The 27,038-nt window shown below is 44.9% G+C and overlaps 1 protein-coding gene across 1 annotated transcript in view; it reads left to right on the top strand.

Annotated features, from left to right (window-relative positions):
* Positions 1-27,038, top strand: part of WASF2 (WASP family member 2) — a 739,282-nt gene that overhangs the window by 118,554 nt on the left and 593,690 nt on the right. Inside the window, exon 4 of the mRNA XM_044089632.1 lies at positions 8,104-8,221. Coding sequence (XP_043945567.1) covers positions 8,104-8,221 — 118 coding nt within the window. The remainder of the gene's footprint in view (positions 1-8,103; positions 8,222-27,038) is intronic.

The raw sequence follows: 27,038 nt of genomic DNA, 5'->3' as shown, positions 1-27,038 counted from the left end.
GTTATCAGGAGGCATGCATGGTTGAAAGAACAGGCATTACCAGACCATGTCACATCTAAGCTTTTGGATGCACCTATGGACAAGGTCAATTTATTTGGTGCCCCCGCACAGCAGGTACTAAAAAAGATGGAAGAGAAAGCAAAATCTGTGCAAACAGTAAAAGATTTCTTACAAGTTCAACCTCCAAGGTTTAGCAGGAATTGGCCCTCCAAGAAATTGGTCCTTTCCGGACTCCTCTAAGGCACAAAGAGGCAGGAATAGGCGCTCTAGAGGCAGAAACCAATCCAGGGGTGCCTACAAGGGTCGCCAGTGGCAGGGTAACAACCAACGAGGCACGGATACAGCCACCACCACTACAACAACTCAATCACAGTGACTTGGCGGTGGCACCGCCTACCAGGGAACAACTAGAAGCACCCTTAGGCGGAAAGCTAACATTATTTTCAAGAAACTGGCACTGCATTACAAGAGAAAAATGGATTTTGCAGACTATAGACAAAGGTTACAGGTTCCATTTCCATACACTACCAGGAAAGAGAGGAATGCCAAACCTACCACCTTCTCAAAGGGCAGAAGCTCTAAAACAAATATCTCAATTATTAAGAATGCGAGCTGTGGAAAAGGTACCATTTATGGAGCAAGGGAAGGGATTTTACTCCAGGCTCTTCCTGGTACCAAGAAAAGAAAACAAATGGAGGCCTATTCTAGACCTGTCCGCTTTAAACACATTCCTCATTGTTCCAAAATTCAAAATGCTGACCCTACAGCAGCTTCTTCCCATGCTGGGCAAGGAGTCTTGGCTGGTAACTGTAGATCTCAAGGAGGCATACCTGCACGTCCCCATAAGACCAATTTGCAGAAGATACCTCAGATTTCTTGCAGGATCAGAGCATTATCAATTCTCAGCATTGCCCTTTGGCTTATCTACTGCGCCCAGAGTGTTCACGAAATGCCTGGCATCAGTAATCGCTCATTGCAGACTTCAGGGAATTCAAATCTATCCCTACCTGGACGACTGCCTGATACAAGCGGACAACAAAAACAAATTAACAGAAGACTTACAAAGAGTCATCTACCTGCTACAAGCCCTGGGATATACAGTCAATACAAAAAAGTCAAGGCTGATTCCATCCCAAATAATAACCTTTCTGGGTGCAGAACTGGACACATCAAAACAAATGGCATTTCTAACTGCAGAAAAGAAAGAGCAACTTCCTCTCTACTTCTTGGCATTAACAAAGCAGAGCCATCTAACTGCAAGAAAAGTGCTACAAGCTCTAGGCTTCATGGCGTCCTGCATAATACTGGTCCCTCATGCCAGGCTTCATATGAGAAAGCTACAGTGGTACCTAAAGAATTTGTGGTCTCAGCACAAGCACAGCCTAGAAACCAAAATTCCAATGATCCCATGCCTGAAGCAAGAGTTCTTATGGTGGGCTCAGGCCTGTCAATCAAACACAGGACTGCCCTTCTGCAAAAGTCAACCAAGACAAACTATCACGACAGATGCCTCACACCTCGGTTGGGGGGCACACATGATGGATAAGTGCATTCAAGGCCTATGGACTCAAGACCAGCTGCATCTGCACATAAATCTAAAAGAAATGATGGCAGTAAAATTGGCAATCCAGGCATTCAGACCTCTTCTACAAGAAGGCCAGTTGATGACAAGGACAGACAACACCACAGTTATGTGGTACATCAACAAACAGGGAGGCACACATTCATACCCCCTATGCCGGCTGGCACTGGACCTATGGGATGTGGCTCTGAGCTACAACATTCAGTTACAGGCAATTTATGTACCAGGGAAGGAAAACATTCTAGCAGACATATTAAGCAGAACTACAACAGATGCCCACGAATGGATGCTGCATCCAGACATTTTCAGAACCATCACAAGAGAATGGGGATTACCACAAATAGACTTGTTTGCATCCCCATGCAATCACCAGTTGAAGAAATTCTGCACAAGGACTTACCACCCACTTGCTTGGAAGGTGGACTCCCTATCCTTCAGTTGGAAAAGCCTGACAGCATACGCATTCCCACCACTTCCTTTGATGCACAAGGTGCTTCTCAAGATCAAAGAGGAACGTCCGAGGATCATTCTGATAGCCCCAGACTGGCCAAGACAACATTGGTATCCACTGCTGAGGAGCATGTCCCAGGAACAAATATGGAAACTGCCCCTGATCCCATTACTGCTGACACAGAACAACTACAACATTCTGCATCCAAACCTAAAGACTCTGCAGCTAACTGCCTGGAACATTACATAACAGCAATTAACCCAAATTTATCCCAAAGGGTTAAAGACATAATCCTGGAGGCTCGTAGACCTTCAACAAGAAAAAATTATGCAGCAAAATGGAAAAGATATCTCATCTGGAGTACTGCAAAGGGGCAAGATGTGACACTGGTGAACATAGCCAACATCCTGGAGTACTTGGCGGAGCTCTTCCATACAGGCCTGTCCTATTCCTCCATCAAGATACATGCATCAGCTATTTCAGCAGAATACAGCTTGGATCCTCCTGTCTTCTCGCATCCTCTGCTCAGACAGTTTCTGAGGGGAATTAAAAATGTAAAACCTCCCAGGAAACCTCCATTGCCAGCATGGGACTTGAACTTTGTGCTAGAAAAACTGACTCTACCTCCTTTCGAGCCAGCAGCTACAGCAGAATTGCAATACTTATCCTGGAAGACTGCTTTCTTGCTGGCAATAACTTCAGCAAGAAGGGTCTCTGAACTACAGGCATTAATGGCAGTACAACCCTTCCTGATCTTCCATCAAGATAGTGTCCATGAGAACAAATCCTACATTTATGCCTAAGGTGGTATCCAGAGTCTCTTTAAATCAGGCTATCCACCTTCCTACATTCTTCCCAATCCACAGAACAGGGAGAAAAGCTCTTACATACCTTGGATGTACACAGACAATTACGCTACTACCTGGACAGGACAAAAAACAATAGAAAAACTGACCAGCTTCTGGTAGCTTATGCAACAGGAAAAGAAGGAAAACCAATTTCTAAACAGACAATCTCCAAATGGATAGGAAATTGCATTAGATTTTGTTACTCCTACCATGGAAAGAAAACTCCAGAGAACATCAGGCCTCACTCCACAAGGGCCACAGCCACTACCACAGCTTTCTTACGAGGAGTGGCTACCAAGGACATTATAGAGGCTGCTACTTGGACCTCCGTGCATACATTTGCCAAGCATTATAACTTACCTCTATACTCTAGATCCCATGCTGGTTTTGCCACTGCTGTTTTGCAAGGGATCCTGACTACACCATAATCTATTCTCATTTCCTCCTCCCCTAGTTTAGCTATGGTATTCTACCCATTTGTAAAGACTGCAGACTGCAGATGCATCCTTGAAGGACATAGTACAGTTTTGTACCTACCATAAATGTAGATGTCCGAGAGGAATGCATCTGCAGTCAGGATTACCACCCTCCTTCCCCTCTGAGGTACTCCTAGGGTACTTGCCAATCTTCAGCTAGCTTGGGGGGGATCTATTATGGTGTATTTGTTTGTATATATGTACATACATGTTTATTTTGTGTGTTTGCTCTCTACTATTTGGAAACTTTGGCATTTATCCAAATTTAGCCAACCAAGAGGGCACCTGGCATCTGGGGCAAGAAACACTGAGGAAAATGGCGTCGGCTGATGCCTTTATACCCGAAGAACTGCCGCAATGACGTCGGGTGAAGTGCGACACCAGCCGAAGCCAGACCCAGACTTTGGAATCCGGCCGACCGAAGGGCTGCCTGACGACAGGACAACCCATTTGTAAAGACTGCAGATGCATTCCTCTCGGACATCTACATTTATGGTAGGTACAAAACTGTACTTTATGGCAGTGTTAAGGTGCCTAGGGTATTCTGTGAACGAAATAAAGTCCAGTCTAGTACCCTCTCAGGACATGTGCTTTCTGGGTGTGAGACTGAATACAGCCTCTCAGATGGCGTTTTTGACCCCGGACAAGCAAAGAAATCTTTCCCTTTACTTCCAACAATTGTCTCACCTGTCCAGGCTGACTGCAAGGACAGTCCTTCAAGCCTTGGGGTTCATGGCATCTTGTATTCTGGTGCTTCCCAATGCCAAACTGCATATGAGGAAGTTACAATGGTATCTCAAGAGTGTATGGACACAACACTGCCACAATTTGGACACTGTCATTCAGATAATACCTTGCATTCAAAAGGAATTTTTGTGGTGGGCTCAGGAATGTCACCTAAACAAGGGACTCTCTGTGACCCGACCAGAGGCGAGTCAGATCTTAACGACAGATGCCTCAGACAAGGCTTGGGGAGCACACCTCAATGGAAAATGGGTTCAAGACATGTGGCCTGCCAGACTTCAACATTTGCATATCAACATGAAGGAGATGTTAGCAGTCCAATTTGCATTGATGGCCTTCAAGGATCTACTACACCCAGGACAAGTGTTGATTCAAACAGACAACACAACTGTCATGTGGTACATCAACAAGCAAGGGGGAACCCATTCGTACCCACTATGCAGGCAAGCTATGATTTTGTGGGAGACTGCTCTCAGTTTGCACCTCACTCTTCAAGCAAGGTTTCTGCCAGGAGCACAGAACTCCTTAGCGGATGTTTTGAGCAGACAGATGGTGGATCCTCACGAGTGGAAACTGGATCCTCATGTATTTCGACAGTTGACAGTGATTTGGGGGACTCCAGACATAGATCTGTTCGCTTCTCCACTAAATTTCCAGCTGCCAAAGTTTTGCACAAAGATGTTTCATCCAAAAGCTTGGAAAGTGGATGCTCTATCATTCAGTTGCAGCAATCTTCACATCTACGCCTTTCCTCCTCTGCCTCTTCTTCCCAAGGTGCTCTTGAAGGTCAGACGGGACAAGCCCTCCATGATTCTTATAGCTCCAGATTGGCCACGTCAGCACTGGTACCCTCTACTGAGGAGTTTAGTACAGGAGCCTCCTTGGCCTTTGCCATCAAGTCCACACCTTTTGTCCCAGGCAGGCAATCATTTCCTCAATGTCAACATACAGTCCCTGCATCTGACAGCCTGGCATATTCTGTTCTAGACCCTGGAGGATCGCAGCTTCCTCAACAAGTTTTGAATGTTATTTTGGAGGCCAGACTGCCTAGTACAAGGAAGGTTTATGCTGATAAATGGAGGAGATTTTTTCTTTGGAGCAAAGCAAAGTGCTTTGATGTTTCAGTACCTAATTTGAGTGTTTCACTTCAGTATCTTACAGAACTATTGGACAAAGGTTTGTCTTTCTCCTCTGTAAAAGTTCATGCTGCAGCCATTTCTGCTCACTATGACTGTGACCCACTTTTATTCTCTCATCCTTTGTTCAAGCAATTTCTTAGAGGGGCAAAGAACATAAGACCCCCACGTAGAGCTCCTACTCCTTCCTGGGATCTCAATTTTGTGTTGGAGAAACTCACTTTACCTCCTTTTGAACCTGCAGCTACAGCTGAGTTGAAGTTTTTGTCTTGGAAGACAGTTTTTTTGTTAGCCATTACATCTGCTAGAAGGGTATCTGAATTACAGGCTCTAATGGCAGTGGAACCCTTCCTAATATTTCATAAGGACAGGGTCTCTTTGCGTACTAACCCTACCTTCATGCCTAAAGTGGTCTCAACTGTGGCCTTGAACCAGTCTATTCATCTGCCTACTTTTTATGCTGATCCCCAAAATAAAGGGGAAAAGATTTTGCATTCTTTGGATATTCACAGACAGTTGCGTTATTATTTGAGCAGAACTAAAGGGTTCAGGCAGTCTCAACAGTTGTTTGTTTCTTTTGCTTTGGGTACTCAGGGTAAACCTGTTTCTAAACAAACTATTTCTAAGTGGATTGGTCATTGTATTGCTTTTTGTTATTCGCATCATGGTAAGGAGATTCCGGCTGGAATCGGACCTCATTCCACTAGGGCTACTGCCACTTCTACTGCTTTTCTGTGGGGCGTAGCTACTAAAGATATTTTGGAGGCAGCTACTTGGAGTTTAGTGCACACTTTTTCCAAACATTATCATCTCCCTCTTTATTCCAAATCTAGGGCTGGGTTTGCCACTGCAGCTTTGCAGGGCATGTTAGCAGCTCCCAATGCTTTATGATTTTGCCAACCTCCCTTTCCCTTTGCTTTGGGATTCTACCCACAGGTTATGACTGCAGCAATGTGAGATGAAGAACATAGTACAGTTTTGTACCTACCATAAATGTAGATGTTCGAAGATCCACATTGCTGCAGTCCAATTTTCCCTCCCTCCTTCCCCACTGTAGTTTGAGGTGGTTGTGTGGTTTGGGTTGTAGTTATGGTGTACATGGGTGGTTGGATGTTTTTTGGCTATGGCCTTTCTTTTTAGGGCCTTCTGACATCTGGGGCAAGAAAGACTGAGGATATGACGTCGGTCATGCGCTTTAGTACCACGGCGTACTGACGTCAGATCTAAGCGCCCATGACCGTCGCCAGCCTAACACTTTGGTATTCGGGCCGACCGAGGACAGCGGACTACCCACAGGTTATGACTGCAGCAATGTGGATCTTCGAACATCTACATTTATGGTAGGTACAAAACTGTACTTTCCTCTGGGTAGCCAAAACTTAAGGCCACCCTTAAGTTTTGAGCTCCAACCTCAGCCTGGGACCTTAACTTTGTTTTGGAGAAACTCACTCTTCCTCCTTTCGAGCCAGCTGCTACTGCAGACTTAAATTTTTTTTCATGGCAAACAGCTTTCCTTTTAGCAATCACTTCAGCAAGAAGGGTATCTGAGTTACAGGCCCTTATGGCAGTGGTGCCTTTCATTATCTTTCATGCGGACAGGGTGTCCCTCAGAACCAATCCATCCTTCATGCCCAAGGTGGTATCCAGTGTGGCGATTAATCAGTCCATTCTTTTGCCAACCTTCTTTCCTAATCCACAGAATAAAGGGAAACGGATACTGCACTCCTTAGATGTGCACAGACAACTTAGATTCTACTTGGACAGGACTAAACCTCAAAGGAAATCTGAACTGCTGGTGGCATTTGCCGTAGGGGCAGAGGGGAAGGCTATTTCAAAGCAAACCATTTCTAAATGGATAGGCCATTGCATTCATTTCTGCTTTAAGCACCATGGAAAATCTATCTCACAGGGGATCAGACCTCACTCTACCAGGGCTGCATCTACCTCTACAGCCTTTCTCAGAGGCGTCCCTACCAGAGACATCCTAGAGGCTGCTACCTGGAGGTCTGTACATACTTTCACCAGGCATTATCATTTGTTAAATTTTTCTAAATCCAGAGCTGGTTTTGCCACTGCAGTCTTGCAGGGCCTTATAGCTGGTCCTAATGCTGAATTCCTCCCAACCATAGCTTTGGGAATCTACCCAAATGTAATGACTGCAGCAGTGAAACACGAAGAACATAAATGTAGATGTTCGAGTGTATTCACTGTTGCAGTCCTGGTTACCCTCCCTCCAGCCCCCTAATTTCTTTTGGCTATACCTCTACTTTCCTTTACTATGCTTAAAAGCTTTTTGGTGTATTTGTTTTTTTGTTGGAGGTATATCATTGTATTGTTATATTTAATTGCTTCCCAGTGGGGGGCACCTGACATCTGGGGGCACCTGACATCTGGGGCAAGAAAAACTGATGTAATGGTATCAGCTGCATGTTTTATACCCATGACGTCATGGAAGAGGAGACAGCAACTGACGCAGGACCCAAGACTTTGTTAATCAGGCCAACTGATGGCTACTGCAAGCAGATAACCCAAATGTAATGACTGCAACAGTGAATACACTTGAACGTCTACATTTATGGTAAGTGTACACAACTGTACTTTTTAAGCAAACTGTATGCTTAAGTGTGTGTGCGCACACGCGTGTTGGTAAAATTCCGTTTTGGTTTCACCTAATCAAAGTCAGTGAGAAAAGCTAATCAGACCTTGCAAGGTTGAGAGCTAATTTGCTGAAGTAATATTGAATGTAAAAAGTAAGTGTATATTCACTGGAACAAGTTTGTTTTACCAAAGTGTGGGATATTTTGAATTTTTATCGTTATTGAGCGAGTCTTACTGTAGTAATAAGTGTGTTGTCTACTTTATGTAGAGATGATGGGAAAGAAGCTTTGAAATTTTACACAGATCCTTCCTACTTCTTTGACCTGTGGAAAGAGAAGATGTTGCAAGATACCAAGGATATCATGAAAGAGAAACGAAAGCATAGGGTAAGTGACAAGTTGGAGAGCTTTACTGTTTGTACATACATGGTATTAAAATCACCTGGATATAAACCAGAGGTGTTTTTGTATCTTTCTTTTAAAAAGAGTTTTTCTTGTGCTTGTTTGAAAAACACATTGCCATTATCAGTCATCGTTGCACAGTGAAGAGCATAAGAGGCCACTTCCTCTTGTGCCAAAAGTCCTACTAAAGATACAACAGGACAGACCAAACATGTTGATGGTTTTGGCCAAGACAGCATTGGTTCCTCTTACTCCTGCATTTAGCCAAGGGCAATCACCACAAGTTACTCCACAGAATGGGCCTACTCACACAACACAAGGGGAACCCTCAGCCACCGTCACCTCTGCAGATGATGCTCTGGGTGATGTGGTCTTGATTCTTTTCAGACACTTTTTTTTCAGAGGATGTGCTTAGGGTACTGCAGGAGGGCAGGAAACCCGATACTAGAAAATCCTATTTATCCAAATGGAAGACATTTTCAATTTGGTGTCTCTCACGTAACCTGGACCTACTAACAGTGGAAGTCCCAATGGTTTTATCATACCTGTATGAGTTGCTGAATGCTAGTCTAACATATTCTACATTGAAAGTTCATGTGTCTGTTATCTCTGCCTGTCTGCCTGTTAACCTCCCTTGGCTTCCAGACATGTGGCCAAACAATTACTGAAAGGCATCCTTCACATGAAACCTCCCAGGAAACTAGCTCCACCCCCCTGGGATCTTAACTTTGTTTTGGAATAACTGATCTTAACCCCTTTTGAGACATCTTCCTTTGCCTCTAAAATACTGCCACTGCAAAACAATCTTGCTGCTGGCAATCACTTCTGCCAGAAGGGTTTCTGAACTCCAGGCCCTTATGGCCTCTCCACTTTTCTTGGTGTTCCACAAGGACAGGATATCTCTCTGCACCAATCCTTCCTTTATGCCTAAAGTGGAAAATGAGGTCATCCCTGGCCCCATTCAAAATAAATTTTGATCATTGGATAGGAAATCACAGATTTACCCCCCAGACTGTCCCCCATTTCTCTGAACAGATTTTGACACTAGGTAAACTAATCCCCCAACTAATACACACATACACACAACCATTAGCTACCTCCTTAGTAACGTACCGTACCATATAAATGTCTCAGAATCTCTGGGACAAAACTGAGTTGGCTTGTAAAGATCCTGGTGGTCATTATCCTAACATGAACCTATGAACCTCTGTACCTCCATAAAGGGAGCAGAGAAACTGTCATCTGTATCTGCATCAAGCAAACGCTACCGCAAAACAAAACACACACAACACATAACCCACATAGTCAGTGTGCCAAGCAGCCACAGCCCTTAAGGCCGAATAACACACCTGATACTCTTGTTATAGGTGACTCTATTGTCAGACACACTGACGTCCCACTCACCAGGCTGAATAAAGAGAAGGTCACGGTGAGCTGCCTGTCGAGTGCTAGGATCCGACACATAACGCAAGCACTCGGGTCACTCCAAAGCAAATACAAATATGACTCAGTCATTGTACATGCTGGTGTGAATGACCTGAGACGTACCTCCCTGGACTACATGAAAAGAGACATAGAGGAGTTCTCTGATCATGTAGCCCAGGCTGGTTATGACCCTGACCTTGAGCAGCATCTTACCCTCACCTAGAATGATGCCACAGTACAAAGACAAAATGATCGATTTTAACAATTGGCTAAAATTTTGGTGTCATTCAAAGGGGATCCAGTGTCTGTCAGCCTGGGATGACATGCTCGACAAGCCACGTTGCTTCGCTAGGGACGGCTTGCACCTGTCACCACTGGGCTTTCGGATATTGGCAAAGGCTCTTGCCACCCCCATAGTGCCTTTTTTAGGCAAGGCTCAAAAGTCAAACCCATCCCAATAGACGGCACAAGGAACAAGAAACTAAGGGTAATGCTGCTAAATGCCAGAAGTCTTAACCTCAAGATGCACGCACTCGAAGCTGTCCTCAGTATGGAGAACATCGATATCTGTGCAGTGACAGAAACCTGGTTCAAGGCTCCAGAGAGCACCCCAGCACTACCAGGCTATACCTCGTATCATGCTTTTCGGCCCCAAAACCCGGACCGAACAACAAAAGGAGGGTGAGTTTCCATATTTATCAAGGATATCCACACCTCCAGGTTAGTGGCATTGCACGAAGTATCGGAGACCATCCATGTGCAGCTAACAGTGGGCAAGACTGCTTTTCAGTTTATAGCATCCTACAGACCACCCTCTCAAAGTCAGGAATCCCATTCGGCTTTCCTTAAAATATTGGAGAACATGAAGATCTCTCCGAACACCATTATATTGGGCGACTTCAACTACCCAAACATTGACTGGGAGCACTACTCAAGCCCCAGCACCTTAGCCCAAAGATTCCTGGAAATTATAAACTCAAATGCTATGGAACAACTAGTCACCACTCCCACAAGAGGGGACAACATACTAGACCTGATCATTACCAACATGGGGACTCTATGCTCCACACCAGAAGTATATCCCGCATTGGCAAGATCAGACCATAAATTAATTTCACTGGATGTCCACATCCCGACCCCACCCCCAGCCCAGAAAACCACAATGAAAAACTTCTCAAAAGCGAACTTCTCACTTCTCAAAACCGAAGTGGAATCCTTCAAGGCCCCAGGGCCAGTGGAAACTACAGCCCAAACTGCAGAATCCTATATAAATGCATTCTACGGACATCTCCAGGAATGCATGGATCATGCTATCCCAAACAAAACCAAGACCCAATCATCCAAAGACAGGCGTCCAGTCTGGTGGACCCCTGCCATAAATAAACTGTACAACAGAAGGAGGAAGCTACTACATGATAGAGCAAAATCCCTAATAGGGAAGGCATCTCTGATCAGTACTAGCAAAAATTACGATCCTCAAAATCCTCCAAGGCCAGCTTGAGAAAAATTGCACAGGACACCAAAGACAATCATAAGGATTTTTCAGTTGTTAGAAACCTGGGATGCAACTCCCAGACTTGTTCTGAGTTGATTCTAAGCGACAAAAATACACTGAACCCACTGACATCGCCAATACCGTGGCAGACAGCTTCAGTGCAAACTTCTCCCCTCCCCAAAGAGCAAGTATCTATCCGGCAGAGGGCTGCCTCCCAAACATCTCAGATGCTCAGGTGAAGGCTGCCCTCTCCAAAGCAAAAAACACTGCTTCCATGGGACCAGATGGCGTCCCAGGTTGCGTCCTACATGAACTACAAGAGGAAGTAATCCCTCAAATAAAACAGCTATACAATCTCAGCCTCACTACAGGATATGTGCCCACAGAATGGCGTACAGCAACAGTGGTCCCACTCCACAAAGGTGGAGTCTCTACAGACCCTGGAAACTATCGCCCCATAAGCCTGACCAGCTTAGTCTGCAAGGCTATGGAGAGGATCATCATGGAGCTCATAAACAAAGACATTGGGTTGCTGGAGCCATGTCAGACTCGAAACCGGTCACAAGTGGTGTCCCACAGGGTTCTGTCCTGGGACCACTCTTGTTTGGTATATACTTTTCCGAGGTACAGGCAAACGTGGGAGGACTATGGCTCACCAAGTTCGCAGACGACTGCAACTGGGCACCATAATCAACTCTCCAGCTGACACAAACATCCTTCAAAAAGGTCTCACAGAGACAGATAACTGGTGCCAACGCCATGGTTTAAAGCTAAATGCCAAAAAATGTATAGTCATACCCTTTGGCAAAAACAATGTGCCCACAAATTACCACATAGGCAGAAACCCATTAAGTACAGAGAAAGTTATTAGGGACCTGGGGACCCAAGTTGATAGCAATCTCTCCTTTGAAAACCACATTGCCAAAGTAGTTAGAAAGACCTTTTACATAGCCCACCTCATCACGAAGGATTTCACATCTAGATCAAGAGAAGTAATTGTGCCCCTTTATTCATCCCTCATCAGGCCCATCATAGAATACAATGCCCCTTTTGGGATGTACCTTACCCGACACCTGCAGCAATTAGAAAGACCCCAAAAGTATCTCACCAAGAGGATCAAGGGTCTCAAACAGATGCCATATGCTGCTCGGTTAAAAAAACTCCAGCTCTACTCAGTTGCATACCGCCTACTTCGAGGCGATCTATGCCTGACATACAAAGCTATGTCAAATCCAGAATTAATGGACATGCTCCACCTCAGTAAATCTAAATCCCTTAGAGCCACGCTCGAGGGACTTGAACCTCAGCACAGAAATAAATAGAACTTGCTGGAGGGACAGGTTCATAACCCAGAGGCTCCCTTCGCTCTGGAATAGAATTCCAGTTCTTGTGAGGCAGAGCACCTCACTGAATCTCTTCAAGAAGAATCTTGATAAGTGGATGGGGGATCGTAGGTTTGTCCCAGGGATTACTCCCGTGTCACTATTAGACAGAGGCACAGTAAACTAAACCTTAAAAAGGGCACAGTATATTCAAATCAAGGGGTGGCGTAAGCCATACAGAATCTGGCTAGGCTTATAATTGCCCCAGGGCAGATAGCCTAGTATGAACCTATGAACCTATCATACCTCCCTCTCTGTTGGTGGTGTGTTTTTAAAGTCAATTGTCTGTCTAGTTGTCCACCCTTTATGTTAATTTGACCACATATTTCCTTTCTTCTTCTCTTTCATTGGTTATTGTCAGTAAGCACAAAATTAACATTTTGTAAAGTCACTCCCTGTCAGCTATTCAAATTTATTGATCACCCCACTGTATTCTATAGAGCCAGAATACTAAGTACCCACCCATCCAATCTATCTAGCGCTCATAAAATGAGTCTCTCTGTCCTTATATTGCTAAAGGTTGAGTTACTCCATCTTTTGAATCTACCTTTTTAGTCAACACTGCAGTTCTTATGATACTAACTCTTTTTTTTATCTTAAAATTTGCAATGTCTAGTCCAAGACCACTAATTATTGGAGAACCCACATTCTGCCTCTCAGTAGTCCTCTTGGGATTAGTGCTTTTGTTCTGCTCCTGGTGAGAGGAGGAGGATAGGGATGTTATTTATGGAGACTGGTGATAACTACCTCATATGTGCCAGCTTGGAATTTGTGCTTATATTTTGTTCTAGTGAGAGAAAGTGCAGAGGTCATGATTCCTGATCGTCTCTGGCTGGGCAATGAATGTCTTCCTGATTAGACTGGTTACTGTTCAAGGCATATACCAGGGAAATGCTACAGAAAGCCTACAGAGCCCTACATCTTCTGGGACAAGATTGTGGATCACCATAGAGCCTTGTGGCCTGCCTCTCACTTAGGATTGGTGCTACTGTTTTGCTTCTGGTAAGAGAGGAAGCAAAGGGGGATTGTATCCCTGCAACATTATACTATGGTGAGTCCAGCACTAGTATGGTAGGGAGTTATGGCCTAAAGGTGACATAGAAGGGGGTCCTGTAGTTAACAATGATATGACAAGGGTTTGTTAACAGTAATTTGGATGCAGCCAGGTAGTAGCCAGTTAGGTGAATTCCCACTATTCATCATTCTTGACAAAGCTGATTCTTTTCAGTAAGCACTGCTTGATTAGCTGCTGTCTAATCTAACTTCCGAATATTTCCCTAAATACTTCATCTATAATTCATCAGGGTCTTCTTCAGTTGTTTTCCTTCAAGTATTTTGCAGTGCTGTGTATAGATGCAGGCACCTTGAGTTGACATTTTTCCTGTAAAATGCACCTTTGAGATTTCAGCAGTACCTGGGTTCATGCAGGGCAGCTAGTTTGTAGTGATGAGCATAGCTCCCAGAGTTGCAAACCAGAAATGTCTGACATTACTTTATATTCTTACTACAACGGTCTAATAAAAATAAAGGGACTGTTGCCATGGAGATGAACTTTCCCCACTATCTCCATTACCAGCTTGGTGGATATGGTCATCCTGAGGCAATATAGAAATTGAGTCATGTTTATTAATAACCAGCTAATTGTCAAACGGATAAGGTATGTGAGAGATGCAGATGCACAGTGTCACTGGAGGCAAAGCTCTCACATAAAAGCACTCCTGATGTCAGTCAGGATGTTCTTCGTGTTTCACTGTTGCAGTCCTCACATATGGGTTACCCGGCTCCCGGTAGCCCTCATTCAGCCCGAATACCAGAGTCCTTGGTATATGACATCGGCTGCCACCTGCTGTAAAACGGTCAGTACGTCAGGTATAAAGGGAGGCAGCCGATGCCATTTCCCCAGTCTTTCTTGCCGCGGAGCACGAAGCAGATGCAATTCGCACTAGTGCCGGTCGGTCGTTTACCTTTGTTTCACTTTCCGACTACCAAGTTGAAGACTTCTTCAGATAAGTACCCCGTTGGTGATCCTCTTTTCTTGCTTTAACGAATGTCAGATAAAGTTAATAACTGTCTTGCCTGTGGAAAACAGATTCTGCACCGTGATTTCCATTCCTGTTGTATAACTTGTTTGGGCCTTGAACACGACGTCCCTAACTGTAATCTCTGTGCTTCCTTTAACCCGCGTACCATACGCCATAGAGCTAAGATTTTGTATAAGCATTTGGGAGTCTAGCCTAAGTTCGTCGGTATGGCATGTTCTGGTCTCCTGATTTCGGATAAACATAGTAAGAGCAAAGACAAGGACCGCGACAGGCCTAGCGTTAAAACTACTGATGATGCACCAGTGAAATTGGTCATCAGCAGAGTGGTAGTCAGGCGCTTTAGCAGCCCCTGCAGTCCGCAGATTTTCAGCCGCAAGCCTCTGGCGAGACCTATACAGAGTCCTCCATGCCACAGGCTGCTATTTCATCTTCAGACCCTCCGCCTGTCTCTGCCTTAGATGGGTCCGGAGCCGCTTTGCAGGCACCGGCTTCTGACGCCTCTTCTTTTCGACATGAGACCAGAACCAGACTCACTACCTTTATTCAGACTTCTGCAGTTGCTAGGCTTCCCGAGACCCTCCGGATTGCTAGTGAACCTTCCAGCTGCAAACCTACTCACAAGCAGGCGTCTGCCTCCCCTCCTGTACCTCAGTCCCAGTTGGTAAAGATGGCTGGTGATCTTCTTTCCCTGATTAGGGGCTCTCACCCCCCCCTTCAAAGAGGGATAGGGAATTATCTCCTGATGTTTTGTCTGTATCAGATTTTGATATTTCCAGTATGTCTGCGGTGAAGAAGGAAATTTTCAACTTTTTTCTGGCTTTGAGGATTCTAATGCTGAGGACTCTATCCCTTCTGCCTCCCCTCCAGAGGATTTTTCTTTTGGGGATACTTTGAATACGCTTAGAAAGCATTTTAAATGGGAATGTCAGTATTTACCACAGTATAAGAAAAGAATCGGGGAATTTTTAGATTTGCCACAGCGTAAGCCTCTGGCTATACCTCCAGTTTTAGATGATGTGGATGATGTTTTCGTGGAAAATTCTTTAACTCCTAATTCTGTTCCTCCTGCCCCCAGAAAACCAGATGGGGTAGTACAGGGTTTTTGAATCTCATCAATTCCCTTTTAAAAAACGTACTCCTGATCCAGAAATTATTTCTCAAGGCCCCAAGAGTGTTAAAGGTACTATTGCTAAAACCCTGTGCCTTCGGATAAGGAATCTTGGGCCCTTGGACAGGTGGTGTAAAACCGTCTATATTTCTGTTAGATCCGTCAATTGTCTTTTTCACATGCTTAAGTGTCAGCAGCATACTTTGGAGGCTATTAAGGCTAAACTTGGATATATTCCTTCCATGACGGAGAACAAAGATTTAAAAGACCCCCAAGCCCTTCTGTGTTGGAGGGAAGCCTTCTAACTTAGTTTTTTTTTTCTTATATCTAGCCAGTTTTCTAGTTTCAGCACTCAAATCTGTTTCTTTCAACTCAGCACTTGTTCAGAACTCATTGTAAGCACTACATAAGCTGCAAATTACTACATCACTCAACTTTCCTCACTTGTCTAGTGGAACGCAGTTTTTAGTACTTAATAAGTAAGCACATGTCCTTCAAGGATGCATCTGCAGTCATAACAAATGGGTTGTCCTGTCGTCAGGCAGCCCTTCGGTCGGCCGGATTCCAAAGTGTGGGTCTGGCCTCGGCTGGTGTCGCACTTCACCCGACGTCATCTCTCCTGGTCTTCGGGTATAAAGGCATCAGCCGACGCCATTTTCCTCAGTCTTTCTTGCCGTGGCGCAAGCAGAAGCTGTTCGCAAGTGCCGGTCGGTCAGATCCAGAGATTACTACTACCGAATACTACTTCGAAGACTTCTAAAAAGCTAAGTACCCCGTTGGGGACTCTTTCTTGCCTCAGCCGATGTCAGAAAAAGTCAATAATTGTTTAACTTGTGGGAAACAAATACCTCATAAGGATTTCCACTCTTACTGCTTACCTTGTTTAGGCCCAGACCACGACGTAGCAGCCTGTTTAGCCTGTGCTTCCTTCAACCGACGAACGCTTAGGCGTCGGTCGGAGTTCGCTGAACAGTTTTTCGGCTCAGATTTTGCGTACATTATGCCGTAGGATCCTCAGACTACTCAAACTGTTAAAAAACGCAAAGAAAAAGACCGACACTCGCGGTCCGCGGTTTCGGCTGAAACCACGGTTAAGCAAACCACGAGTGTCTCGGTTTCGGCCGAAACCGAGCAAACGGGTCAATCTTCAGCCGAATCCATGACTACTACCGAGGCTCCTGCTACCCTAGTTGAATCGGCCTCTGAAGTTTTGCCTACTAATGTGGTTCCTATTGAATTATCAGACACCATCCCTTTGGATGTCTCTACCCCAGCACGTGGTGCTGCTAGGCCCCCTGCAGCCATGTTTATTAAGGCCTTTGCCAGGGCTAAAGCAGCCAAAACTGCAAAATCAGTGCCTGTTAAGCCCCCCTCACACAGGCCCAGTTCCAGTTCACAAATGCTTGCTTTGGCAGAGGATCTCATCTCTTTAATTAGGGGATCCCAATCTCACCCAGCCAGGGCCTCTCAGCCTCCAGAAAAGAGACCTAGAGCAGAGCCCCCAGAGCCAGTGTCCTCAGATGATTCTTCGGATGATTCAGACATTACAGACCATCCAGAGGCTCCTTTTTCTACTTATGAAGATTCCGATGCTGAAGAATCTATTCCCTCGGCCTCTCCACCAGAGGAATTTTCCTTTGGGGAAACCTTACATGCCATGAGAGAACAATTCCAATGGCAGGGACAAGATTTCTCAGATTCAAGAAAAAGGCTTAGGACCTTTCTACACTTACCACAACATAGGCCCTTAGCTATACCTCCAGTTCTGCCTGTTGTGGATGATGCATTTAATGATGTTTGCACTGCTCCTGATACTTTACCTCCAGCCCCTGCCAAACCAGATTTTACAGGGTACCAGACACTCATCACCACCTATACAAGGCCCCACTTGCAGATCCTGAGACTATCTCCCAGGGGCCTAAGGCAGTAGCTTCGACCTCAGCAAAAAATCCTCTCCCTTCTGAAAGGGAATCCAGGTCCTTAGAGAGATGGGGGAAAAAAGTTTACACCTCTGCTACTCTCTCAGCTAGAGCTTTGAACTCTCAGTTTCATATGATCCAATACCAAGAGTTTATGCTTGATCAGTTAACTAAGAAACTGTCCTCTGATTACTCCTTAGATAAGAAATATGTTTTAGAAATGGTGAATAACATTCAGCAGGTTAGTAACCATTCTTTAAAATGTGGCTATGATGCACTGGAGGCTTCATTTAGATCAGCCATGACTGGCACAATTATAAGAAGGCATGCATGGTTGAAAGAACAGGTCTTGCCAGATCATGTTAAAGCAAAGCTGTTAGATGCTCCTATGGATAAGGCCAGTCTATTTGGTACTCCTGCTCAGCAAGTAATGAAGAAAATGGAAGAGAAGGCAAAATCTGTACAAACAGTTAAGGATTTCTTACAGGTTCAGCCCCCAAGGTTTAGCAGGAACTGGCCTTCCAAAAATTGGTCCTTTCCAGACTCCTCAAAATCTCAGAGAGGCAGGAATAGGCGTGCCAGAGGCAGAAATCAATCCAGAGGAGGTGCCTACAGAGGACGCCAGTGGCAAGGCAATAACCAGCGAGGCACAGACACAACCACTGCCACTGCAACAGGACAATCACAGTGACTTGGCTCTGACACCGCCTACCAGGGAACAAATAGCAGCACCTTTAGGCGGAAAGTTAGCTTTATTTTCAAAAAAATTGGCACTATATCACAAAAGACAAGTGGATTTTGCAGACCATAGACCAAGGCTACAGGTTTCAATTCCACACCTTACCAGTAAAAAGAGGAATGCCAAACCTACCTCCAAATCAAAAACAGAAGCTCTAAAGCAGATAGCTCAATTAACAAAGATGAGAGCTGTGGAAAGAGTACCACTAACAGAACAGGGCAAAGGATTCTACTCCAGACTCTTCCTAGTACCAAGAAAAGAGAAAAGTTGGAGACCTATTCTCAACCTGTCCGTCTTAAACACATTCATCATTGTCCCAAAATTCAAAATGCTGACCCTACAGCAACTTCTTCCCATGCTGGGCAAGGAGTGTTGGCTGGTAACTCTAGATCTCAAGGAGGCATACCTGCACGTCCCCATACGACCAAATTGCAGAAGATACCTCAGATTTCTTGCAGGATCAGAGCATTATCAATTCTCAGCATTGCCCTTTGGCTTATCTACTGCGCCCAGAGTATTGACAAAATGCCTGGCATCAGTAATCGCTCATTGCAGGCTACAGGGAATCCAAATTTATCCATACCTGGACGACTGCCTGATACAAGCGGACAACAAAAGCAAGCTGACAAAAGACTTACAAAAAGTCATTTGCTTACTACAAGCCCTGGGATACACAGTCAATTTAAAAAAGTCAAGACTGATACCATCCCAAACAAGAACATTCTTGGGTGCGGAATTGGACACAGTAAAACAGATGGCATTCCTAACTGCAGAAAAACAAGAACAACTCCCTCTTTACTTCTTGGCATTAACAAAGCAGAACAAACTAACAGCAAGAAAAGTACTGCAGGCCTTGGGCTTCATGGCATCATGCATAATCCTGGTCCCCATGCCAGACTGCATATGAGAAAGCTACAGTGGTACCTAAAGAATTTATGGTCTCAACACAGGCACAGCTTAGAAACCGAAATCCCACTAATCCCATGCCTGAAACAAGAGTTCCTATGGTGGGCTCAAGCATGCCAGTCAAACCCAGGCTTGCCCTTCCACAACTTTCAAGCAAGCCAAACCATCACAACGGACCTCAGACCTAGGCTTGGGGCACACATGCTGGACAAATGCATACAAGGATTATGGACTCCAGAACAGCTGCACCTGCACATAAATCAAAAAGAAATGCTGGCAGTAAAACTAGCAATCCAGAATTTCAGACCATTCCTCAAAGAAGGCCATTTAATGATAAGGACGGACAACACCACAGTCATGTGGTACATCAACAAACAGGGAGGCACTCATTCATACCCCCTATGCAGAATGACTCTGGACCTTTGGAATATGGCTCTGAGCTACAACATCCAGTTACAGGCAATATTTGTACCGGAAAAGAAAACATCCTAGCAGACATGTTAAGCAGAACCACCTCGGATGCTCACGAATGGATGCTACACCCGGACATCTTCAAGGCCATCACAAAGAAATGGGGAATGCCACAAATAGACCTATTCGCATCCCCACTCAATCACCAGCTCAAGAAATTCTGCACAAGGACATACCATCCACTAGCATGGAAGGTGGACTCTCTATCCTTCAGTTGGAAAGGCCTGACAGCATATGCATTTCCACCTCTTCCTTTGATGCACAAGGTACTACTGAAAATCAAAGAGGAACGTCCAAGGATAATTCTGATAACTCCAAATTGGCCAAGACAACACTGGTACCCATTGCTGAGGAGCATGTCTCTGGGGAGAACGTGGACACTACCCCCGATGCCTTTGATGTTATCTCAGAACAACTACAACATCATGCATCCAAACCTAAAAACTCTGCAACTCACTGCCTGGAACATCACATAACAGCAACTAACCCAGATTTATCCCAAAGGGTGAAAGACATTATTCTTGAAGCCCGCAGACCTTCAACAAGAAGGAACTATGCAGGAAAATGGAAAAGGTTTGTCATTTGGAGTACTGAAAGAGGTAAAGATGCATCAAAGATAGACATTGCTAACATCCTGGAGTACTTGGCAGAGCTTCTACATACAGGCCTGTCCTATTCCTCCATCAAGATACATGCATCAGCTATTTCTGCAGAATACAGCTTCGATCCCCTGTCTTCTCACATCCTCTACTCAGGCAGTTCCTCAGAGGAATCAAGAATGTAAAACCTCCTAGGAAACCACCATTACCAGCATGGGACTTGAACTTTGTGCTAGAAAAATTGACACTCCCTCCATTTGAACCAGCAGCAACAGCAGATCTTCAACACCTATCATGGAAAACTGCTTTCCTACTGGCAATTACTTCAGCAAGAAGGGTTTCGGAACTACAAGCCTTAATGGCAGTACAACCCTTCCTAATCTTCCATCAAGATAGTGTCCATGAGAACTAATCCTACATTTATGCCTAAGGTGGTATCCAGAGTATCTCTAAACCAGGCAATCCACCTACCTACCTTCTTTCCCAATCCACAGAACAGGGGGGAAAGACTGCTGCATACTTTGGATGTACATAGACAGTTACGCTACTACCTGGACAGAACCAAAGGTAACAGAAAAACTGACCAGCTTTTAGTAGCCTATGCAACAGGAAGGGAAGGAAAAGCAATTTCCAAACAGACAATCTCTAAATGGATAGGAAATTGCATAAGATTCTGTTACTCCTACCATGGAAAGCAAATTCCACAGAACATAAGACCTCACTCTACAAGGGCTACAGCCACTACCACAGCTTTCTTACGAGGAGTGGCTACCAAGGACATTATTGAGGCGGCTACTTGGACCTCCGTGCATACATTTGCCAAGCATTACAACTTACCTCTATACTCTAGATCCCGAGCAGGGTTTGCCACTGCTGTCTTGCAAGGGATCCTAACTACACCATAATTCTTCTTCCTCCTACCCTAGTTTGGCTATGGTATTCTACCCATTTGTTATGACTGCAGATGCATCCTTGAAGGACATAGTACAGTTTTGTACCTACCATAAATGTAGATGTCCGAACAGGATAGCATCTGCAGTCAGGATTACCCACCCTCCTTCCCCTCTTTGGTACTCCTAGGGTATTTACCCTCCTAATAGCTAGCTAGGGGGGGATCTCTTATGGTGTATTTGTTTGTATATATGTACATACATGCTTATTTTTTGTGTTTGCCTACTATTTTTTTTGGAAACATTGGCATTTATCCAAAATTTAGTTTTCTAAGAGGGCAACTGGCATCTGGGGCAAGAAACACTGAGGAAAATGGCGTCGGCTGATGCCTTTATACCCGAAGACTAGGAGAGATGACGTTGGTTGAAGTGCGACACCAGCCGAGGCCAGACCCAGACTTTGGAATCCGGCCGACCGAAGGGCTGCCTGACGACAGGACAACCCATTTGTTATGACTGCAGATGCTATCCTGTTCGGACATCTACATTTATGGTAGGTACAAAACTGTACTTTATCCAGGCATGTCTAAGGGTCAGCTCCCTGTGATTTCTCCTGTCTACCTGATGAATCTGGGCATCTTGAGGCAATGCAGCAATTGCCTCATGTACACAGACAACCCCCTTCTCCTACCACCCAACACTACAACCTGTGAGAGATGCACTTATATAGCCAAACTGGAAGCAAAGCTCTCTTCACCCAAGACTGGACTAGACAGTCAAGAGGAGAGGGTAAACACTTGCACCACACCACACTCAACACATAGTCCCTCAAAACCTACACCACCAAAACACACACATAGAAACACAAAACACACACCTACATTCGTAGACGCTCTCAATAAAAACCTGCCCAAGGATCAGAGACATCCAAAGCATAAACGCAAGCAAACTCCACCCCCCAACACAAATCAAATGACACATCCCACAAACTCAGTGTGCCACTCAACCACAGCCCATAAGGCATAACAACGTACCCAACACTCTAGTCATAGGTGACTCTATAGTTGGACACACTGATGTTCCACTCACTAGACTAAACAAGGAGAAAGTTAGTGTCAGCTGCCTGTCAGGTGCCAGGATCCGCCACATAACGCATGCACTCAGGTCCCTCCACAATAAGTACATATATGACACTGTCATTGTCCATGTCAGTGTAAATGACCTGAGATGTACCTCCTTTGATTTATAAGTATTTTACTGGCTTTCTTTTTTTGACTGCTGTATTTCTACTGTATTTCGCCTAAAAGCATTTTCATATTACTAAACTAACTCTGCAAGTTGATCTACTGTATTTGTGTTTGCTTCTGAACTGTTTGCACTTTAAAAAGTTTGTTTTCTGCTTAATTTAACTGTTAGGCTAACACACTCAAGTGCGCTAGCCGATTTAAAGCATTTACTGTTTGTTACTGTATCTTTTTGTCTGTTTGAAAAAAAAAAAAAAAAATTCTTGTTTTCCTGCCTTTACTGAACTAGAATAGTCCAGTCTTCAGATTTTGCTTATCTCTGGGCTGTGTCATAGTTCCTGTGTTGTCCATATCCTTATTTGGATAAGAGGAAGCTTCTTTGTTCACCAGTGGGAGTGGGGAGCACTGAGCAGCCTATTTGTCCCTAAAGGAGTGGTTCCAGCCCAGCAACTTGTAGTTTATTGGACATTTTGAGCCATTTCCTAGCTCTTTTCAACCCCCTGCTATAAAGCCCGCTTTAGCGCGAAGGTGGTCATAGAGCAGCATCGGGCAGCGCCGGTTAATCAAGTTTAAACTATTTCTGGCTCCGCAGAGTCTGCTCTTCAATTTTTCCCTTAGGACTACTCTACTTGCAATCTAAACAGTCTGTTCTCTATCTGAAAAGTCCAGCACTTGCTCCTAAAGCATTTTTGTACAGATAAAGCACTCTTAAACATAAAGAAAGTACTTCATTCACCTAAATCCCCTTGAGTACCCATTTCCCTATAGGTCCTTTCTGACTCAGTTGCACAGCAATCCTTTACACTATTCTAGCATGTCGAAGCATCAGTTGCTGGCGTCCTCTCCTGTTCAGCTGGTGAATCTGGGAATCTTGAGGCAATGTTACAACTGCCTCATGTACAACAGACAACCCTCTCCTCCTCCCAACAAATACAAATGTATGTGAGAGATGCAACTATATAGCCAAACTGGAGGCTGAGCTCTCTCAACTCAGTACTGGCAAAACCCGTCAGGAGGAGAAGATAACCACGCACACCACAAATCCAGTCTCACATAGACCTATCACAACTGCAAACCAAACACATAAACACACAAAAACATACTCGGAGGCTCTAATTAAAAATCTACCAAAACAACAGAGGCCTCCAAAGCAGACACCCAAGCGACCATGACCTCAAGACATAGCACATGCAACACATAGTTCACAAAGTCAGTGTGCTAAACAGTCACAGCCCTTAAGGCCAAACAACATGCCAGATACACTTGTAATAGGTGACTCCATAATCAGACACACTGACATCCCGCTCACCAGACTGAACAAGGAAAAGGTTACAGTAAGCTGCCTGTCGGGCGCTAGAATCCGCCACATAACACAAGCACTCAGTTCACCCCAAAGCAAGTACAAATATGACTCAGTCATTGTCCATGCCGGTGTGAATGACCTGAGACGTACCTCCCTGGACTACATGAAAAGAGACATAGAAGAGCTCTCTGAATGTTCTTCATCTCACATTGCTGCAGTCCTTACACTTGGGTAGTCCGCTGTCCTCGGTCGGCCCGAATATCAAAGTATAAGGCTGACGTCGGTCAAGGCGCATTTGACTGACATCAGGACGTCAGGGTACAAATGCGCATGACCGACGTCATATCCTCAGTCTTTTTTGCCGCATGGTCCGATGCAGAAGCAGCATTGCAAGTGCCGGTTGGCGTTCTGAGATTTTTCGATTTCGAAGTTTCAGACCGAGTTCAAAGTTGGCTAAGTACCCCGTTGGGGAATATTTTAGTTTTTTCTTGCCTCAGTGATTTACCGGATGTCAGAAAAAGTCAATAATTGCATTTCTTGTGGGAAACAGATACCGCATAGAGATTATCATACTTTGTGTATTCCTTGCTTAGGGCCTGAGCACGACGTTGTTGGCTGTCGCTCTTGTGCTAGATTTAATAAACGCACTATAAAGAGAAGATTGGATTGTGCAAGGTTAGTCTTTGGGAAGCGGTGTAATTATAAAATGCCGTCGGATGCTCCGACGCCCGCTTCTTCGAAGAAGCGCAAGGACAAGGCAGTTAAACCTAGGCTAGAAGAACCGTCTGTACCGGACGCCGGTTCTTTAGAGGTGTCGGTGGAGCCGGTGGCTCCACCGGAGGTTTCTTTGTGTTCCCAGGGTGAGACCTTATTATTGCAAGATGTGGCCTCTCAGGAGGCAAGTCAGGCTGAGGGGGCTTCTCAGGTTTCTATACTCCCCTCCCTTCCTAGGGTGGCTAGGCCCTCTCCTTCTGTTTCAAAGGCTTCTCCCAGGGGCAGGCCAGGTTTGGCTTCAGCTGGTGTTACCCCTAGCTCTTCAGGTACTGTGCCCAAGAAGCATATGCTTAAAATGGCAGAAGATTTGATTACTTTGATTAGGGGTCCTATGCCCCCTCCTGATAAGAGACCTAGGATGGAGCCTGAGCTGGGGGGTTTTGAGCAGGCTTCAGATGTTTCAGAGTCTTCGGCTGAAGACTTGCAGGAGTACTCTCCTTATTCTGATTCTGATTCTGATGTGGATGATTCTACTCCTCCTGCTTCTCCTCCTGAGGATTTTTCTTTTTCAGAAACTCTTCATTCCATGAGGGAGCATTTTAAGTGGGAAGGTCAGGACTTCTCTGATTCCAGGAAAAGGCTTAGGGAATTTTTGTTTTTACCCCAGCATAGGCCTTTGGCTATACCTCCTGTTTTGGATGTGGTTGAAGATGTTTTTACAGAGGCTTCTCTTAATCCTGATTCTTTGCCTCCTGCTCCTGTTAAGCCGGATAGGTATTACAGGGTGCCTGAAGCTCATAAGTATCTTTTTAAGAGTCCTAGGGCAGACCCAGAAACTGTTAGTCAGGGGCCTAAAGGTGTTAAGGCTTCTGTTGTTAAGAATCCGGTTCCTGCAGACAAAGAGGCTAGGGCCTTGGATAGATGGGGAAAGAAAGTTTATACTTCTTCCACTCTTGCTATGAGGGCTTTGAATTGCCAGTTTCACATGTTGAAATATCAGAACTATCTCCTTTCACAATTGAAGTCTAAGGTTGATGCTCTGGCAGTAGGTATTGATTGTAAAGAGTTGCAAGATTTAGTGCATGTTTCTGAACAGGTGGGTAAGCATTCTTTGCAATGTGGTTTTGATGCTGTACAGGCCTCGTCTAGGGTGGCTGCCACTGGGTCAGTTCTTCGCAGGCACGCCTGGCTACGGGATCAGAATTTGTCTGATCATGTTAAAACAAGGATTTTAGATGCTCCTTTACAATCTGACGTGTTGTTTGGTTCTCCTGTTGAGACAGTTTTAAAGAAAATGGAGGACAAGGCTAAGTCTATGCAGACTGTGAAAGATTTTTTGCAGGTCCAACCTCCAAAGTTTAGTAGAAATTGGCCTGCTAAGGGGTGGACGTATCCTTCTTATGATTCCCAGTCTAGGGGTAGATCTAGACGTGGTAGGGGGAGAGCTCAGGGCTCTTTCAGGCCTAGAACAGGGAGTTCTCCTGCACAGTCTTCGGGTGAGGGCAGGGGTCAGTCCTTTCGTAAACAGACCCAATGACCTACCTTTTCAGCTGCCAGAGCCTTCTCGTCTGGCAGCACCTTTGGGAGGAAGGTTGGCACTTTTCAAAGAAAATTGGAGTTTAATTACCCGAGACAGATGGGTACTGGATATCCTACACCACGGCTACAGGTTTTATTTCCATACCTTGCCTCCTTTCAAAGGCATGCCAGACGTTCCTCCTCAACAAAGAATAGAGGCTCACAAGCAGGTTTCTCTGTTGCTCCAAATAGGGGCCATACAGCCAGTCCCTATGCCAGAAGTGGGCCTAGGATTTTATTCTCGCCTGTTCCTAGTACCAAAGAAGGGGAACACGTGGAGACCAATTTTGGATTTATCTATCCTCAACACTTATCTGGACATTCCCAAGTTCAAAATGTTGACGTTGCAGCAGCTTTTACCTCTGCTGGGCAAGGATCATTGGATGGTGACTTTGGATCTCAAGGAGGCTTACCTTCATGTTCCTATCAGACTAAGTTGCAGGAAATATCTGTGTTTTCGAGCTGGGGCTTCTCACTATCAGTTCTCTGCATTGCCCTTTGGCTTATCTACTGCCCAGAGTGTTCACGAAAGTTCTGGCTCCAGTGATAGCTTTCTTCAGGCTAAAAGGAATACAGATCTATCCTTATTTGGACGACTGCCTGATTCTGGCTCAAGGAAGGGAAGAGCTTCTTCATCATTTGGATTATGTGATAGCAGTGCTAAGATGCCTAGGGTATTCTGTGAACGAAATAAAGTCCAGTCTAGTACCCTCTCAGGACATGTGCTTTCTGGGTGTGAGACTGAATACAGCATCCCAGATGGCCTTTTTAACCCCGGACAAACAAAAGAGTCTATCCCTTTACTTCCATCAACTATCTCATCAGTCCGGGCTGACTGCAAGGACAGTCCTTCAAGCCTTAGGGTTCATGGCATCTTGTATTCTGGTGCTTCCCAATGCCAAACTGCATATGAGGAAGCTACAATGGTATCTCAAAAATGTATGGACGCAGCACTGCCAGGATCTGGACACTGTCATTCAAATAATA

This window comes from Protopterus annectens, chromosome 1.part1, assembly GCF_019279795.1.
Source record: "Protopterus annectens isolate FY-2018-M chromosome 1.part1, PAN1.0, whole genome shotgun sequence".
NCBI lineage: Eukaryota > Metazoa > Chordata > Ceratodontiformes > Protopteridae > Protopterus > Protopterus annectens.
Note: the sequence above shows the minus strand (reverse complement) of the source record. Positions and strands in the feature narration are given on the sequence as shown.